The 18,922-nt window shown below is 40.0% G+C and overlaps 2 protein-coding genes across 3 annotated transcripts in view; both read left to right on the top strand.

The window, feature by feature from the left end:
* Positions 1-2,363, top strand: part of dnmt3aa (DNA (cytosine-5-)-methyltransferase 3 alpha a) — a 57,295-nt gene extending 54,932 nt beyond the window's left edge. Inside the window, exons 22-23 of the mRNA XM_078274231.1 lie at positions 1,376-1,509; positions 2,281-2,363. Coding sequence (XP_078130357.1) covers positions 1,376-1,471 — 96 coding nt within the window. The 3' untranslated portion in view covers positions 1,472-1,509; positions 2,281-2,363. The remainder of the gene's footprint in view (positions 1-1,375; positions 1,510-2,280) is intronic.
* The window catches only part of LOC144533095 (dihydropyrimidinase-related protein 5-like), a 30,135-nt gene continuing 13,557 nt past the window's right edge, over positions 2,345-18,922 (top strand). For both annotated transcript variants that reach the window (XR_013503399.1, XM_078274236.1), the window contains exons 1-3: positions 2,345-2,432; positions 13,011-13,125; positions 14,591-14,740. Coding sequence is in view for 1 of the 2 variants with exons in the window: in XM_078274236.1 (XP_078130362.1) it covers positions 13,015-13,125; positions 14,591-14,740 (261 nt within the window). In the remaining variant the exon portion in view is untranslated. The remainder of the gene's footprint in view (positions 2,433-13,010; positions 13,126-14,590; positions 14,741-18,922) is intronic.

The raw sequence follows: 18,922 nt of genomic DNA, 5'->3' as shown, positions 1-18,922 counted from the left end.
GCCCTTTATTGACAATAGGTTTAGCTGATTAATACTGCCAGCAGTTCTCAAAACAACCATGTAAGGTAATTGCAAGTACAAGTATACACACACACACACACACACACACGCAGGTCGCATCATGAATAGGGCTGCACAATTAATCGCAATTGTATCGAAATCGCAATATGGGCTAGTGCAATATCGAAATCGCACTTGGGCGCAATATTTGTTAAAGGCAAAATATGTGTCAAACCATTCTGAATGAAGTATTGTGGTGCTGCAGAGACGTCCCGGCCTTCAAATCATATCCTACAGACTACAGAATAAAATCTTTGTTTGGTACAGATCCTCGCAAAAATCACACTATAATCATTTTAATGTCTTTCAATGTTAATAATTTTCAATGACTGAGAATAATGATACAAAAACGATCATTCCCTCCAATATCGTGAATCATATCGCAATCGCAATATCAGTCAAAATAATCGCAATTAGATATTTTCCTCATATCATGCAGCCCTAATCATGAACTGCTCATTACCTGTTGCATAGTCTCACATTGCCAGAGCTATCTCCACAGTGCTGTGGAGTAAGGTCTCGCTACACTACAGATACATTCCAGGATAGGAGAAAAACAACCGCTCTGGGCTGTTTGCATTTCTTTAAACCAATCACAATCGTCGTCTTGGGCGGTGCTAATCTCCAGACGCAGCAACGGGGGGCTCTGCAAAATGGTCTCGGGAAGGAACTTGTTTTGGTGGAATATTTGCACCCCGCAAAAGAAAACACGACAAACAATATTAAATGAAGTTAACTGTTCACATAATACAGTAACTATTTCAATTAGTACATGGTTAAAAGTTATTTGCTCTCACCAGTGTATCGCCATGTGTACTCCGTCCACAGCAATCCCACCAATCGGTCCCAAAACGTCCCAGTTAGAGAGGAAATGCAGTAAACATATTCTTTGTAAATCTTTACAATCATTCCCCAAATGAACCAAGCAGGCCTGCCTTGTTACATGATCCAAATTTTCTTCAAAACTGGCCATTTCCAGCAAGTAGCTTGCTAGCTCGAAGTTTTTGTTGTTTCCCGAAGTGAAGGGATTTTGAAAACGGCAACACACAGAGAAAGGAAGGTGAGGGACGGATGTCAGGCAGTTATCCTGAAAATGCTTCCGTTGATCCAGACTACCTGTTGCATGTTCCCTCCAAGCTGTTACAACACAAATGATTTATAGTACGTTCATACTACTAAATAATATTCAGTGACATCAGAAATGCTGTGGATTTTTATCTGCAGACAGTAAAATACAGAGGTTGTAAATGATTCATCATTTGACACAGGTTGTACAATCCTCTGTTCACATTGCTCTCACCTTCTTAATTCCCAGCACAGCACCAGTCAGCCGTGCTGCCAAGAAGGAGGGCCCTGTCTCCATACTGTGGTCCTTCAGCCCCATATTGCTGCCTTCAAGTTCTCCTTGTAAACTCTTGTGAGTGGAAGCGCAGCATTCAAGTGCTCCAGGTCAGAAATGTAACATAAGAAAATTTATTTTCCGTGCAGTGTTCCATCTTAAAGATCAGTCAGTCAGTGCATCATTTACTTTGTGATGCAGCAGTGTCTTTGCAAATGAAACAGCAGAGGAAATTCAATGTTTTTGACTATTTAATGCAGGGTTAGTGGAGGGTACCTTCATCTAATTTTAGCCTCCTGGTTTGAAATTGACTGACAGAGTTAAATATGTATTCTATGTAGTTTACAGAATACATCATTGTAAATCCTATCAAAATGATAAATGTTTACTTTAGGTTTTTTTTTTATTGTCTTCTTATAGAGTTCAGCAAACGGTAACAGTATGTGGGCCTCCAAAGCCAAACTGGATATTGGACAGCATGTGTTGCTGGTCATTACAAAATACTATTAACTAACTTATAAGATACGATTTTATTAACCCCCTGTAGGAAATGCACGTTTCAGCAGCACACTAGATAAACTAAGAGGTAAGAATAACAACTATTTGGGAATGATTTAAATGAAATGAATAGCCTTGGGTTTATAGTTTACATTCGCATCTATCTGCACGTTACATATTAGATTTAGTCATAAAGAACATTCACAATTCGTATAATCAGTTGGATTATAAACTCATAATGTACTAACAGAAATAGTTCCGACAGCATTTGAAGGCAAAATAAGTCTCTGTAGGCAGGAGACACGCCCCTGTCTACTGAGGAGAGAAGACCCCATCCGCTAGACACATCTCGTCTCCTATTGGTCTGTTTTACCGTTGCTCAGATTCAAGCGGCTCCTGATTGGCTGCTGCCGGACTGTCGGCATTAAAGCATCTGCGGCTCGCGCTGTGCCAGCTGTCCTCCCGCACTCGGCTAGTGCTGGGCAACGGTGTGAATCTCCTGCTGAGGAGGATCTGTGAATCTGGAAATAAAAAGGTAAGAAGCAAAAACATATCGTAGAAAATTAAGGTGGCAAGGTTTATTTCATAAAATCTAGTAGTGGTTGACAAGCATGGAAGGACATAATCATCAATATTCCTATTTAGACTATTAAAATGATTGATTGTATGTCGTCTAACGGTAACGTGAATAACCGTTTATTTTCCACTATGTAGCCTACATTAACGTTAGCTTAATATCAAGAGGTTTTCTGAGTTTTTTGTACCTTATTTTCTCATTTTCAGTTACCCAATGGTGAATGTCTCACTCTACATCGGAATGGAAATTAATGAATACGAATACTGGATAATATTTTAAATGACACTGTATGAATATCACATGACGCTAAATCCGGAGAAACATTTATGAAGATTGGTCGTATGTTGTAAGCTGGCTAGCTGTGTGTGTGTGTGTGTGTGTGTGTGTGTGTGTGTGTGTGTGTGTGTGTGTGTGTGTGTGCGTGTGTGCGTGCGTGTGTGTGTGGCCGTTATTTAAGTCTTATATTGTTGTATAGGTATTCTGTGTTCTGCTAAATATATTGATTCACAGTAGTGATGATGATGATGATGAGGAGGAGGGAGTCGTCATCCATAAACGAGCCTACTGATGCGTGCGCGCGCGTGTGTGTGTGTGTGTGTGTGTGTGTGTGTGTGTGTGTGTGTGTGTGTGTGGCCGTTATTTAAGTCTTATATTGTTGTATGTGTTCTGCCAAATATATTGACTCACAGTGGTGGTGATGATGATGATGAAGAGGGAGTTGTCATGCATAAACGAGCCTACTGGTGCTTGTGTGTGTGTGTGTGTGTGTGTGTGTGTGTGTGTGGGGGGGGGGGGGTGAGAACATAATTTTAATTAAGGTGATCTGAAAGTGTTTCACCTCCTCCTCTTTTGTATTGAGTTTTTTTTTGCATGCAGACCTGCTCTGGTTTTGCGGATCAGGCAGAATTGAGGCCTTCACACCATTTGGTTTAAGGATCCTCGAGGGTGCTTTAGGGGGCTCCAGGCGTCCTCAGTGCTACACAATGAAATGAATATATTAGACAGCATCCTAATTAGATGACGTAACCTGTTTGCCTACAAATGATGTATTCCATTAGGGTTGCATTTATTCAGCTGCATTATCGTTTAGTCTGTAAATGTTACAATAACTATGGATGCACAACACACATGGATAACATGAAGTACAAGGCAAGGCAAGGCAGCTTTATTTATATAGCACATTTCAACAACAAGGCAAATCAAAGTGCTTTGAAAACATTAAAGAGCAGTAAAAAACAATAAAAAATATAAAAACATAAAATAGAATAAGAAATATGAAATACAAGTAACAGTGTTACAGTTACTTAAAATAAGTAAAGTCTTTAACACAAGACAAAACTAATCCTCACATTTGAGAGGATGTAATAAGAAAATAATTGCTTCAGTTATTTGGTAAATGGCAGCATGTAGATCCAGTCAGTAAGAGGGTTTCTGTGTGGAGTTCTGCATGTTCTCCCCATAATGGCTGTGTAGGTATCCTCCGACTGCTTCAGTTTCCTCCCACAGTCTAAAGACGTAATAAAATAATATCTTGAGGGGAGGACTAATAACATTACAAGGCAAAGCAGAGTTTCTCTTCCAGCTCCATGATACAGACACACTCAGTCGCAAATCACTGTATGTGTTGGCACTGTCAACTTAGCAGTCAACATTTAGGCTACTGTAATTGGGACTATTGTCAGTAGGTGTGAATGGTGTCTGTCTATATGTGATAGATGAGTGATGTACCCTACCTCTGGAACCTGCAACCCTGCAAATAATTAGGCTAGAGGTCGTCTGTTTATCGACAGAAGTATAAAGTAGCAGAAAATGAAAATACTCAAGTAAAGTACAAGTATGTCAAAATTATACTTGAGTAAATGTGTTTGGTTACATTCCACCACTGACCACTTCTTTCAAACCATATATAGACAGTGACATATTTCAATCAACAAGAAAAAAATGGCATATTGTCATATTTTGAGTGTGGCTCTATCACATGAAGTCCTGGGGTCAAATTCACAAAATCTTTTCCACATGGTGGATATAGATAATGGCTCGATGGATTGGATAGAACACAAAAAGTCTTAAGGCCGTTACAGACCAACCAGACGGCAGTTGGACTGATCAGTCTCCCCGAGTTGGTCAAAAAAGTGCCTCGGAACACACCGAAGCGACGAGACGTAATACGTCTCCATAACAGCAGGCGGCGCTAATCTGAATTGTCACCCAAAAAATGAAAACCGGCAGCTGATTGGACGAACGAGTCACGTGGGTCTGGCTGCTGCTTCCGGATTTTGGATTTTTCAACCGGCCATTAATAGCGACTCATTCAGAATACGATCTCATCTTGTACTAAAATAGTTCACCGAAACGTGTTTCTGAAAACATTTTAAGGGAGAAATAGGCCATGCAGTTGCTGAATCTGTCTTCATTTCAGATCGACAAAGGTCAGTTTAAAAGATTTTCGTCAGATTTTGAGAAGCTTAGTCACGGTCATCCCGCTCGTCATTTCCGGGTGAGTCCCGACTGCCCTGTCTCCGACTGAGCACGTCAGGTCGGCCAAAATGAAGGCCGACAGCTCCTCCGACGGACAACGGCACGGAACACACCGAACAGACTCGAGTCACTGACCTCGCCGGACTGTCCAACGGCCGATTATCGGCCCGGTGTGTAGCTGCCTTTAAGGCCTCGGTACGCTCGAAACAAACTAGTTTGTTTGTACTACGTTTTGTTTGACCACGTGTAAAGGCAAAAATGTTTATAGTTTTCGACACTAGAGGAAACGCTCTGTGGTCATGTAAAATAAAAAGGGGTCACGATGAATGTGCTTAAGAGATAATAATAATAATCTGTTTGTTCTGAAGTTGATCTTTGTTGTTTGTGGCACAGGAGGAAAGGTCAAAGGTCAGTCAGAAGTTTTTTTTGATAACTTTCACAAAAATATAAAATTACAGCGGGATAAAAGAGTGCATGTAGAGAGGGAGAGAAAGAGAGAGAGAGAGAGAGATGGCCCTAATTCTCTGAGTGATGGCCTAGTTAGTTATGCGACCGCTGTTGTTATTGTCTGTTTATCTGTGTGTGATTCACTAATGGCTTATTCATCCATGAACCTCCAGCAGCACCCACAACTCTAAACCTCTCTCTCTGTGTGTGTGTGTGTGTGTGTGTGTGTGTGTGTGTGTGTGTGTGTGTGTGTGTGTGTGTGTGCGTGCGTGTGTGTGTGTGTGTTTGATGTCTATTTTTATCTCCGATTGGTTGTAAAATTGTCCAATGCACATTTGTCCTGGATTTTTAAATAGCTTAGTGTTTACACCTAAGGTTCACACACACAAACACACACACACTGGCTCACAAGGTATTAACCCACACACACACACATATTGACTCTAACACACAAACACACACTGTACGTACCGCTCCTCCCCGTGGCAATTACTCTCCAGATCAGGCAGGAGTCAGCAGCTGTCTACTCCTTTCTTCTCACTTACAACATGCATCACACACACACACACACACACACACACACACACACACACACACACACACACACACACACACACACACACACACACACACACATTTCCATGCCACACATGTAGCCTGCACTTGCTCAGAAACAGACATCTGAGTTTGTCAGCAGCTCCTATGTCAAATTTAAACTGTTTGCATGCAGGCTATTTTGAAAAATACATTTAACTTTTCTTCATCACAAGATGGAGATGTTATTCCTTATCCTGCTTTTTGTTTTGTCTCTGATTGCAGCTCTGCCTCTGTTGATATGATTTAAGCATGCACTTATTATTCATTTGTGGTTGTTTTAGTTCAGTTTTTAAATTAGTTCATAGATTTCAAGGTGCTGTTGCCTCTCTTAGTTTATGGAAATTACTCATTTGAGGTTATAAAAGCATAGGCATTTCTAAGAATTTTTAAGAAAGCATTAAGTTGAAGCTCAAAATGTGACTTCTTCTTAGAATATATAAATATATATATCTCACATTTTGAGCTACAATTATATATATACTGTATATACGGTATATACATGTATATATGAATATGCAACTTTGCCATTAACGGTAAGCAAAACAAATGAAAACACAGGGTAAACTTTAAAGAAAGCAATTTTGTCTTTAATTGTATTTCATATTAGCTTTTTAGTTCACCTTTTTGATTGAGTGTGGTTTTTTCATAGTTGTTTGCCATAGTAGATGTTTCCTATAGTTTTGGTGTTGATTTTCATTGATGACAGCAACACTACAGAAACAGTTTGATTCCTCAATGAAAGAATCAGAATCTCTTTTCTTGTACAGTATTGATTATGATGCAGAATCAGTTCATACCTGAAAGACTGGCGTTCAGGTTTTTCATAGGAAACTGTGAAGTGGCTGTGAAGTGTGTCTTCTTGTTATCAAAGCATGTCTGACGATGTGACTTGTGATTCTGTGGACTAAATCTTCCTGCTGCTCCTCATTCATTATTAATTAACACCCCCCATAAAAAAGAAACTGTCTGCATGGAGAGAAGTCAGGGTGTGTCTCAGGGTGTAAGATTTTTATCTCCGATTGGTTGTAAAATTGTCCAATGCACATTTGTCCTGGATTTTTTAAATAGCTTAGTGTTTACACCTAAGGTTCACACACACAAACACACACACACTGGCTCACAAGGTATTAACCCACACACACACACATATTGACTCTAACACACAAACACACACTGTACGTACCGCTCCTCCCCGTGGCAATTACTCTCCAGATCAGGCAGGAGTCAGCAGCTGTCTACTCCTTTCTTCTCACTTACAACATGCATCAACACACACACACACACACACACACACACACACACACACACACACACACACACACACACACACACACACACACACACACACATTTCCATGCCACACATGTAGCCTGCACTTGCTCAGAAACAGACAATGTCATGTCAAATTTAAACTGTTTGCATGCAGGCTATTTTGAAAAATAGATTTAACTTTTCTTCATCACAAGATGGAGATGTTATTCCTTATCCTGCTTTTTGTTTTGTCTCTGATTGCAGCTCTGCCTCTGTTGATATGATTTAAGCATGCACTTATTATTCATTTGTGGTTGTTTTAGTTCAGTTTTTAAATTAGTTCATAGATTTCAAGGTGCTGTTGCCTCTCTTAGTTTATGGAAATTACTCATTTGAGGTTATAAAAGCATAGGCATTTCTAAGAATTTTTAAGAAAGCATTAAGTTGAAGCTCAAAATGTGACTTCTTCTTAGAATATATAAATATATATATATCTCACATTTTGAGCTACAATTATATATATACTGTATATACGGTATATACATGTATATATGAATATGCAACTTTGCCATTAACGGTAAGCAAAACAAATGAAAACACAGGGTAAACTTTAAAGAAAGCAATTTTGTCTTTAATTGTATTTCATATTAGCTTTTTAGTTCACCTTTTTGATTGAGTGTGGTTTTTTCATAGTTGTTTGCCATAGTAGATGTTTCCTATAGTTTTGGTGTTGATTTTCATTGATGACAGCAACACTACAGAAACAGTTTGATTCCTCAATGAAAGAATCAGAATCTCTTTTCTTGTACAGTATTGATTATGATGCAGAATCAGTTCATACCTGAAAGACTGGCGTTCAGGTTTTTCATAGGAAACTGTGAAGTGGCTGTGAAGTGTGTCTTCTTGTTATCAAAGCATGTCTGACGATGTGACTTGTGAGTCTGTGGACTAAATCTTCCTGCTGCTCCTCATTCATTATTAATTAACACCCCCATAAAAAAGAAACTGTCTGCATGGAGAGAAGTCAGGGTGTGTCTCAGGGTGTAAGCATATTGGTGTGTGTGTGTGTGTGTGTGTGTGTGTGTGTGTGTGTGTGTGTGTGTGTGTGTGTGTGTGTGTGTGTGTGTGTGTGTGTGTGTGCTGAAGCAGCTGGTCAGAGGGTGAGTGAGAAATGCTGTCTGGTGTGTCACTGTCTGTCTGTGCAGCTTTCTCTCTCTGGCTGGCTTTCATACCTGCTATGACACAGCAGAAAGCCAACACACACACACACACACACACACACACACACACACACACACACACACACACACACACACTAGAACTGCACTCAAGAAGTCTAAAATAGATCTGTGCTTTTCAGCATGGTGGTCTTTGAAGTTTGAATTTTTGGATGCAGTTAGTTGAGGCCATGCCTGCATATGACAAAGTCATCAGTTTTTGGCAGCTTCCACATTACACAAGCAAGCAATATAAATAAACAAGTAATCTTTCCAATTTGATTTTGACCTCCGGTCCCTAAAAATACTTTTCAAAATCTCCAGAGTGGATAAATCAGAAACCACCAGTCTTCTCCTTTTCCTTTAGTGTGAACAGGGAAAAGTAACCAAAAAGCTTTTAGTATTAGTCACTTACTCACAGATACATTCAGTTGTTGTGTCGCAGTAATCTAAGCACACTGACACACCAAGCCGACCCAAAGAACTGGCTGGTCCACTCCTCATGACACCATCACATCACTTTGCATCACGTCGCGTGCCTCATAACACCTCATGTTACGTATGTCCTATATCGTCCCCTCAGTCGCCTCATGTTGCATCACATCACTTCATGCCCCACATCATCTGTAAAGAAATCGGTTTCTAATCCAAAAAACAAAATGGAAGGACAAATGCAACGTGTTTTTGTCGAAGAAAAATAAGGCATTTAGTGGAAAAAGAAGCAGAACTACGCTATCACCGATTCACCATGCTGGACAGTGGCTGATTAGAGCCAACACCCCCCACACTTACACTTTCACACTTTTTTAAATTAACAATTTAAATGTATAATTGTTTAATTGTATTTGTGAGTATGAAAGGTGTCAATGTCCAGAATGTCAATCATATAAGTTTACTTTAATTTCTTTTGGCTTACAGTCCTCACAGACACACAAAGCTCCCAGTGTCCTGTGCAGAGGTCTGTTTAGTCAGCGTTCCCATTCCCACACGTGCACACACACACACACACACACACACACACACACACACACACACACACAGTCATCAGTGAGCTGTTTGTGTTCTGACAGAGCTGACTGGAAAATAGTGACAACAGCAGCTTCAGCCTTTAAATATCAGTAATAGAGGCCAGCATTTTGTGTAGACATCTGTGTCTCTCTCTCTCTCTCTCTCTCTCTCTCTCTCTCTCTCTCTCTCTCTCTGTCAACTTCACTATTTCATTTTCTCTCCTACTCACTTGTTTTCCCTCGTTTCCTTAATTCTGCACAAGACAAAACCTTTTGCTCACGTGAACAAATACAAACTACTGTACTATGGTGACATTTTTAACATGACTGGACAAAAAGAACACAACAAACACTGCATGCCATTTGTCCACTAAATGTAACTGATCAGTATCATCCAAAGCATTTGTTGTCATTTTGTCTTTGCCAGAAACAGGTTTGAGTCTGTTTATGTTTTGTATTTATCTGGCAGTTACTTCAGGATTTAGGATTTAGAATTTAGGCAGGCTGTGTTTATTGCGTGAGAGAAACTGGTTTCAAACCAACCATATTCGAAACTAAAAAGCCAGAAGAACTCAGTTAGTCCCTTGGTTTAACAGAAGGCCGGCTGAAACTGTGACCCTCCACTGTTTCCAATATGTTTCCAGTATGTTTCTTCAACTGTCAAATCAGTCTTAGTGCGTTAGTATGCTTCACCATACTTTTACATGCAATTTTGTGTGTGTGTGTGTGTGTGTGTGTGTGTGTGTGTGTGTGTGTGCGTGTGTGTGCGTGCGTGTGCGTGTGCGTGTGTGTGTGCGTGTGTGTGTGCGTGTGTGTGTGCGTGTGTGTGTGTGTGTGTTTCTCTGTATGCCTTTCCACTGAAAGCACTCCAGTTCCCATCTCCTGGGAAACCAATCTTTTATTCTGGCTGTCAGGCCTTTAGGGCACTCCCCTCATCACCACCACCACCATGTTTACCACGATCACTTTATCTTTCATCTCTGCACAATCATCCCCTTGTACTCTTCCTCTATCTATCTATCTATCTATCTATCTATCTATCTATCTATCTATCTATCTATCTCTTTTTTATGCCTTCTTTGCCCCTCGGTTTTCTCTGAGATTGACTGGAGTCTGAACTGGTGCCAAATGAGTTCTGTTTAGTGCTGAAGCAAAATCAGAGCAAAGCCACATAGTATCAATGTTTTCTTATAAGTAACTGCTCTTATTCTCTTCTTGAATAATCATATATTTCAAAAATCACTCATCCCGATCACTGAAAGACCTTTCTCATCCTTTGAGCCTTTTTAGTTTCATCTGGTTGGGCTACAAATTTCTCTCCTCATTATTCTGTTCACTGTTCTCTTTCTTGCCCTCCTCTCTTTCCTTTCCTTCCCTTCTCTATTCTCCTCCATCTCTTTGAGTTTGATTCTGTGTGACTGGGAGGCCATTGTGCCCTGCCATCAAACACATTGCATACAGCCATCCATGCAGAATACACACACATGTACACAGAGGGATATTTGTAGAAGAAGCTCTCAGTTTGTTGATCCCATTAGACTTGCTAACAATGCTTTTTTCAATAATTATCTGAAAGTATCACAAATTGGACCAATAGCTGGTTAAACCTTTTTCATGTGCAATATACTTTGACTTTCAAATATGTAGATTTTCATAAAAACACAAAGATCTAGCAAGCAGTCATACAAATCCTTCAGAATTTATTTTCTATTGGTGTAGGAATTTGGAGGTGTAACTAAATCCTAGAGTTCAGGCCAGAAACAATATATTATTCTTATCTTTGCAGGTTTTGAACAAGCAGCCAATACTGCAAATTCTACACAATACTCTGCTTTATTGCTGTACTTATAAAATGTGTAAACTGTTTAAAAATGAAACATCAGAAACCTGCATTGAAAAAGAGTCTGTGAACATTTCCCAAAGCACATAAACTGAGTGGGACATGTACTGTAAAACAACCTGAAATTACCATTGCCCTAAGTTATTATTATCTTTTTTTAAAGGAGGGGGCAGGGACAAGATCACAAATGCCACCAGGCATTCACTTTGAAAAGTGCTCATTGTGCAAAATGCCTGAAATTAGGTTAATTAGATCCATATTTTTTTTAACAAAAAGCCCTGTAGGTCCATTCAAATTCACCTTGCTTTACATCGTTGTAGAACGCAGTGCAAAAAATAGTGAAAAATGTCCACAGCTGGAACAAGGGAATGTTTGCTTAAAAAAAAGTAACTTAAACAATGTATTGACTTATCGATCAAAATGTTATTAATCATTTTTGGACTAACCATTTAATTGACTAATGGTTTCAGCTCTTGTATTCATTATAGCAAGTCCTACCTGTCCACTAAAGACAAGTTATATTCCATTCCTTGTCTTTAACCTTTAGTAGGGAAATTGCAAAACAGTGTAAATATTGTTCATTTAAAACCAGCTTTCTTCCTCCAGTATGTTTCTTTTTATGAAGCTGGTAAGATACGTGGGCTAGTTAGTAAGTAAGCAGGTATTTACTGTAAGAAGCCTCTACTTTCCATCAGTCAGTGCAGAACTCTTAGAATCTGTTATATTCCCGCAGATACTGTAATAGATTTGTAAATTATGGACCCTCTGCTCGCCTCTTAATATTTCATAGACCAAGCTGATGCACTAAAAGCTTGGAGGAGGTTTTCCGTCTCCAGAGACAAAAAGAGAATATGTGTCAGAAGGTGTAACTCAGCCCAAAATAAGAAGACTGGTGTTATTATGCATGATTGTCCCCTTGTGCTCTGGCAATCAGAGACGGCATCCACTTTAGATTTGTTGTGGCAGGACAATGAAAAAGGATCTTTAGAAAGGCTGGGCTCCTGCTGCTGACTAAAGAGCTGCAAGGCCAGGTTTCTGAAAAGAAATCTTCTCCTTGATTGTAGTTGACATTGTCATATAAAACAAATTAAATACTGAATAGGAAGGATTTCTCCAGTATGGTAGAGATTTTCTTAACCTCAGAAACAACATATGCATATTTATATAACAAAAGAAAATGCCTCTTAATGTCCACTTACTAACTTTTTTAGAAGCGTTTAACCTCAAATTAATTTTTTTTCATTTTAGATCATCATAGAGCACTGGGACATTTTTACTTCAACAACTTTCCCTCTCTGTCAGGACTAGAACTGGTTTTATTGGCTAATTTTGATCTATCTCCTCTCAAAAAATACCTAAATGGCTAAATCTCCCTGTTTTTTTATGCAGTATCTCTCACAAATGGATGACTCTTGCTGAAGTCAAGACTGGGAATGAAGGCGCATGCAATGTTTTTTTTTTTGTGGTGAAATGCGTTTGTGCACAGCAACATTAAACAGTCTTGTGGAAGGAGTGATCAGAGCTGAAAAAATGAGCCATTTCCAATTGGGCTGCCATTCAAACATGACAAATGAGTCATGCAGCAGCATTTTCTTGGTAATCTTCAGTCTGTACAGTACAGAACTCTGTGTTCATAACATGATCTACATCTTTGTAATGTAATATTGATTTTAAATCCATTCTATTGTTCCTCTGGTAGGACTATGGCTGCCAACATGGGGTCGATGCGTATCCTCATTAAAGGAGGGAAGGTGGTCAATGATGACTTCACCCAGGAAGCAGATGTCTACATTGAGAATGGCATCATTCAGCAGGTAGACCACATTTACATACACATGCATTTTTACTCTATTCCATACATTAAAATGTATGCTACATCCTTGATTTTTCTTTACAGATTTCTGTCTTTCATGCACACATACACACACACACACACACACACACACACACACACACACATGCACGCACGTGCGTGTGCGCACACACACACACACACACACACACACACATGCACACTTTGACCCACATACTCGCTGTCCAGTGTATGCCCAGCTGTTACTGTGACTCATTTCACAATAATACAGTATGAAGAGAATAAACCACTGAACTCTGTGGCTCTACATGATGATAGTGAACGCTGTACTTAGGTCACACTAAGTTGTCATGGAAATAAGCATTGGTGATTCATGTGAAGAGGATGCATTTGACTCAGAAACCTGGAAAGCTCAGCTGTACTTCCACTAAAACACTCCACTGCCATGGCAGCACATGAGCTTTTTCATGCACTTTGTTGATGCTTATTTCCATCAACAGTATTGTTGAGAGTATCGTGTCCTCCTGTTAACAAATCAGGGTCCAGATATTACCATTACGTTGTTCTTCAGTTTTAATAGCTAAAATAGTATAGTAGCTGATCTGAAATAATTATTTTAAGAAGTTTTTAGGAAAAGTTGTTCTGTATATTATCATGCAGATACATTTTTTCATATTGCTAAAAAAATTACCATTTAATGATGGATAACATCTAATTCAAGAACTTAAATTTAACACATGCTACGTTGTTTATTCTGATTTGCTGGTATTACTATTAATATCCAAGGCATTATATTGATGATTATACACAACAGAGTGTCCAAACAATAATAAAATAATATCTTGAGGGGAGGACTAATAACATTACAATGCAAAGCAGAGTTTCTCTTCCAGCTCCATGATACAGATACACTCAGTCGCAAATCACTGTATGTGTTGGCACTGTCAACTTAGCAGTCAACATTTACTATTCAAGCATGAGGAAGAGATAAATGTGTGTACCAGATTTTCACAACAGTTTATTCAATACATTTCACTCAAAAGTTGCAACTGTTAAATACCGTTAAAAACCGTTAAAACCGAAAAAATAATGTTTTTTGTATGAACACGTGCAGTCTGTATCCAACATTTGATCTGCAATAAACATATTTTCAGAAAGAAAAAAAAAATAAAGTTGCTACCATAATCATGATATCTATTATATTGGGATGGTTTAGTCCGGACCAAACCTAATAATCAGAATTAGGCACTTGCTATGGCCATGGTATAATGTGCCATGTAAACCTGTCTTAACCACAGAACCATTGATTGCCGCTCTTTAATATGACCACTCAGTCTCTGCTCATAATTTAATGGACTGCATTAAAAGTACATTGACCGAAACACCAATGTCCTTAATAGTCATTATATATTCTGTGGTTCAGGTGCATATTTATAGACTTAATTTGCTTGTGCTCTCTGTGGCAGGTTGGAAAGGAACTGATGATACCAGGCGGAGCCAAGGTGATTGATGCCTCTGGAAAGCTGGTGTTGCCGGGTGGAATAGACACCAGCGTGCATCTGCAGCAGACTTTCATGAACGCCAGCATTCAGGATGACTTCTACAGTGGGACAAAGGTACACAAACACACACATGACTGTGTTATGACGAGGCTCGTCAGCATGCCTGTGATTAAACACATTTAGAAACCAGAGACAGCTGTCATACACATACATACTTTCTCTCTCTCTCTCTCTCTCTCTCTCTCTCTCTCTCTCTCTCTCTCTCTCTCTTTCTGTCCCGTCTACATGCAGATCTTCACCCTGCATTCAGCTTCATACGTTCATCAAGACTAATGACCACATGTGTTCTCACACCCAAACAGCTGTCAGGTTGAATGCAAAGACTTCTCTTTTTACACACACACACACACACACACACACACACACACACCTGTTAGTCTTCGTTCGTACAGGGTTTATTAGTTCATTTCCTATGGATGCTCTGCATTTTTTCCACTGAGACTCAGAGCAGAGTAGTCTGGTTATCACCAGACCAAGCTCAATCTTTTAAGATTGAACATTAGTCTGGGGAGTCTGCTCTGTATTTTCTCTGCACAAGAGGCGTGATCAACGGGCGTAGTTCAAATGACTCTGTACGCAATTGGATAGTCCTTCAACCAATCAGACCAACAATCTGGGTGACGTAGCAGCGACAGCAGCATCAACGGGTTGCTGTGCTTCGGTGGCCAGCTTGTTGAATGTAAACAAGAAGCTGCTTGGTCGCTTCTCTATCCTCATCGTTTTAAACCCGCTAATAGCACGCCAGGTGGATAAGCCAGTTAGTGATTGGTTCCCGCAAAATTGTGAACGAAAGCAGGATAGATAAACGTACAGGTTTCCAGCCTGAGCTGCAGGGCGAAATAAAAATCGCGCGGTTGGGTGGGGTTTACCCAGTCTAAGAGCAGAGAGGATCATTTATTAATTAGGAGACTTAAATATTCAAAAGGAGTGTAATTGTTGCGGTACGTGCTGGAGGATGTTGTGGACTGTTTTGATTGTTGTTGCCTGAAATGTTTTTATCACTTGGGGGGTGTAAGTCATGGTCGACCACTGGGTGTATGATGGTCTGGCAGTCACTGTACATAATGTAAACTGGGAGCAAAGACACATTGACAGAAATCCATTTTGTAGCCTTGTCTAAAAAAAAGTCAATGGACTAATGTTCCTTTTTATATGATTTTCTTGGTGAACTACGTCTAACAATTACATTACATTACAAAACAGTTACAAAATAATCATTGAACCACTGGGTCCCCAGAACATGAGTTTATCTACAGCTGACATATGCCAGTGGCAGTTTATTGTAACCATTTAAAAACTACTGTCAGCAAATATTTCCTTTGCCTCATACAGCTTGTTTTTTTGTATTCATTAGTTTGTTTAACAGGGACAATACATTGTTACATACTGTATTATCCCCCAGTTAAAGTATTTATTATATTTTTTGCACTCTTTTTTGTCTTATTTTATTTAAATTACTTTACCTTGTATAATCTTTTTCTGTTTTAGGCGGTGTGCTTTTCTTTGCCCTTAACTCTTAAAGGTGCTCTAAGCGATGTTGGGTGACGTCACTTCTTGTTGACGTTCGAGGTATTGTCAAACAAAACGGAGGCTAGCTCGCCCCTCCCTCCTCCTCATCCCGTCCCCTCCCCCTCCCTTCCGTGCTTCCTGAAATATGAACGCGTCATGAACGCGCATTGTGGAAGTAGCCTACGTGCTAACGCTGCTGCGGTGATGGCTTAACCAACGCCTTCTGGTCGGTTATTGGCTGTTATTGTTATTGGCATGTTTCGTGGTGCAGGTTGGCGCAGTTTGTTTTTGTTGCCGTTTGTGGAGCCTGGGCTGTCTACAGAGACCGCGTTTTTTTTACAGTGTTCAGGGTACAGGCAGCTCGCGGATAGTGAGGAGATGTTTGCTGTATGTGACAAAAAATGTTGTAGCCTAAAAAACGTGTGACATCGCTTAGAGCACCTTTAACTGTTTTTACTTGACTCTAAGAGCCTGCACATTAACACTGCCTGGACTGTTTGGTATGCACAAATTCCTAAAACTCCTGAATCTTAAATCTTGACTAAGTCTGACATATAAGTGCGAGAGTGTATAAGTGTACATGTGTACAGTTTGCATATGTGACCAGAGAATCCATTCAACAGTAATTTAAGGCTAACGATGTACAGTAGGATTATAATTGCAGAACTTGCAAGAAATTTTGAAACAGTAAATTGTTCAGCCCTACACTCCAGTGTAAATCAGCTAGACTAGATTTTGTGGTGAATGATGTTACCTGCAGGGACTTTGCAGTGCTGTATCTCAGTGAAATGAGGTCTGAGTGTGATGGAATGTCAACTGAAATGGGGTGAGAGGAATTTGGGGGGATTGAATCAACCGTATGCCAGCTTTACCCCAGCAACCCCACCACCCCAACCCCCAACCTATACCCACTGACCCAGCTGCCATGGCAACTAACCCCCGCTGGAAATCTGTGTGTGTGTGTGTGTGTGTGTGTGTGTGTGTGTGTGTGTGTGTGTGTTTGTGCATGATGACAGTATTGTGTGGTCTCTATGGTGAAAGGGTTGCTGTGGCAACGACTCGTGTGCAATTGTGATGAAACCCAAAACTATTTTTTTTCTGCATCCTCATCCCTCCCTCCCATCATTTTGTAACAGTTTGTTCCCTCTCACGCTTTCCTTCCTTCCTTCCGTCCTTCCTTCCTTCCTTCCTTCCTTCCTTCCTTCCTTCCTTCCTACTCTCTTTCCTCCCCCTCCACTGTTGCCTCTGCTTCACCCACTACTCCCCTCTGGTGCAGACTCACTCTGACCTGCAGCAGGAGGGCGATTTATATAACAGGGTCGACTGGTAGGGAACACACAATGTAGAATCCTGTTCATACAGACATTTGTGCATCTTGTATTGAGGATTTGTGTCCATTTATGGAGCAGTATGCACCTAATACTCCAAGACAAATTCCTTGCAAGTGCAAACTTGCTTGGCAATAAATCTAATTCTGATTCAAATATGGAGCTGTATTGTATGTACACTTAACATCAACAGATCGAATCCCAGATGAAAGAATCTCCTCAAGTAGATGTTTTATTCAATATAAGGGTATAAATAAGTATCCGCTGCTCAACGACTTATTTCAACATTGGAAAAAAAAAATGTAGGCTGGTTTTAACCCAGTATGTGCCCTGAGTATAAAGACCTTTCATTATTTCACAGATCTCCTACGAGACAGGAAGATGAGAGTTGATGAGTTTTAGCTAAGTTGCCGTAAGAATTGTTAAATGTAATCATTTTCTGGGCTTTAGTAATCAAGCTGAAATGAACAGTTTTATTTTCAATGGTAGTATAGGTTTCTGTGACACAATGAACGTCGTTTGTTTACCCACTAGCATGTAACTAAAAGAAGTATAAATTCAGTGAACCTGAACATTTTGCTGGTTTTTGGCTTTGAGCAAAACCACTTGGATGACAGCTATCTATTTCAACTAATTTAACATTCAGTACATCACCTGAAAACCCTATTTAGCATTTACATTACATGTGATTTAGCTGACGCTTTTATCCAAAGCGACAGTGTATATGTCAGAGGACGCACACACGCCTCTGGAGCAAATAGGGTCTTGCTCAGGGACACATTGGTTGATGTATCGCAGTGGGAATCAAACCCAGGTCTCCCACACCAAAGGCATGTGTCATATCCACTGCGCCATCACCACCCGTATATTTTGTCATAATTGCATTTCCACCTTTGCAACATTATTTAAACTTTTTAAACTCCAGACTAAAACCTTAAACCTCCATAACACCGCAACAATAGTTGTACTATTACAGAATACATTATACTTGGACTTAAGTTTGAGTCTTGAAAGTGCAGTACTGATCAATCATTTAGATGAAATTAGAATTTGCGATTTACTTCCGTGGATGAGATCTGATTTGTTCATAAACGACCAATATTCAGCTAAAATGGCAGACCAGCACTGCATCTCTCCCAGCATGCACTTTTATGTCACTGCAGGCAGGAGAGGGAGATGAGGAATAGGGAGAAGAGTAGGAGGGGATGAAAGAAGGTGTTCAGCTGTAATGTGAGGTGTGAGAGGTGCTGATAGAGGCTGATCAGAGAGCTGCAGTGGTAATCTGTCTGACACCGATAGCCTTTCCCAGAGTCCAACATACAAAGATCTTCTCATCCTCTCAGATCAGCCATGTCTCACCCACACTCAGTCTCTCCCCCTCTCTGTCTGTTTGACTTTC

Source organism: Sander vitreus, chromosome 18 (assembly GCF_031162955.1).
Source record: "Sander vitreus isolate 19-12246 chromosome 18, sanVit1, whole genome shotgun sequence".
NCBI classification, from domain to species: domain Eukaryota; kingdom Metazoa; phylum Chordata; class Actinopteri; order Perciformes; family Percidae; genus Sander; species Sander vitreus.
Note: the sequence above shows the minus strand (reverse complement) of the source record. Positions and strands in the feature narration are given on the sequence as shown.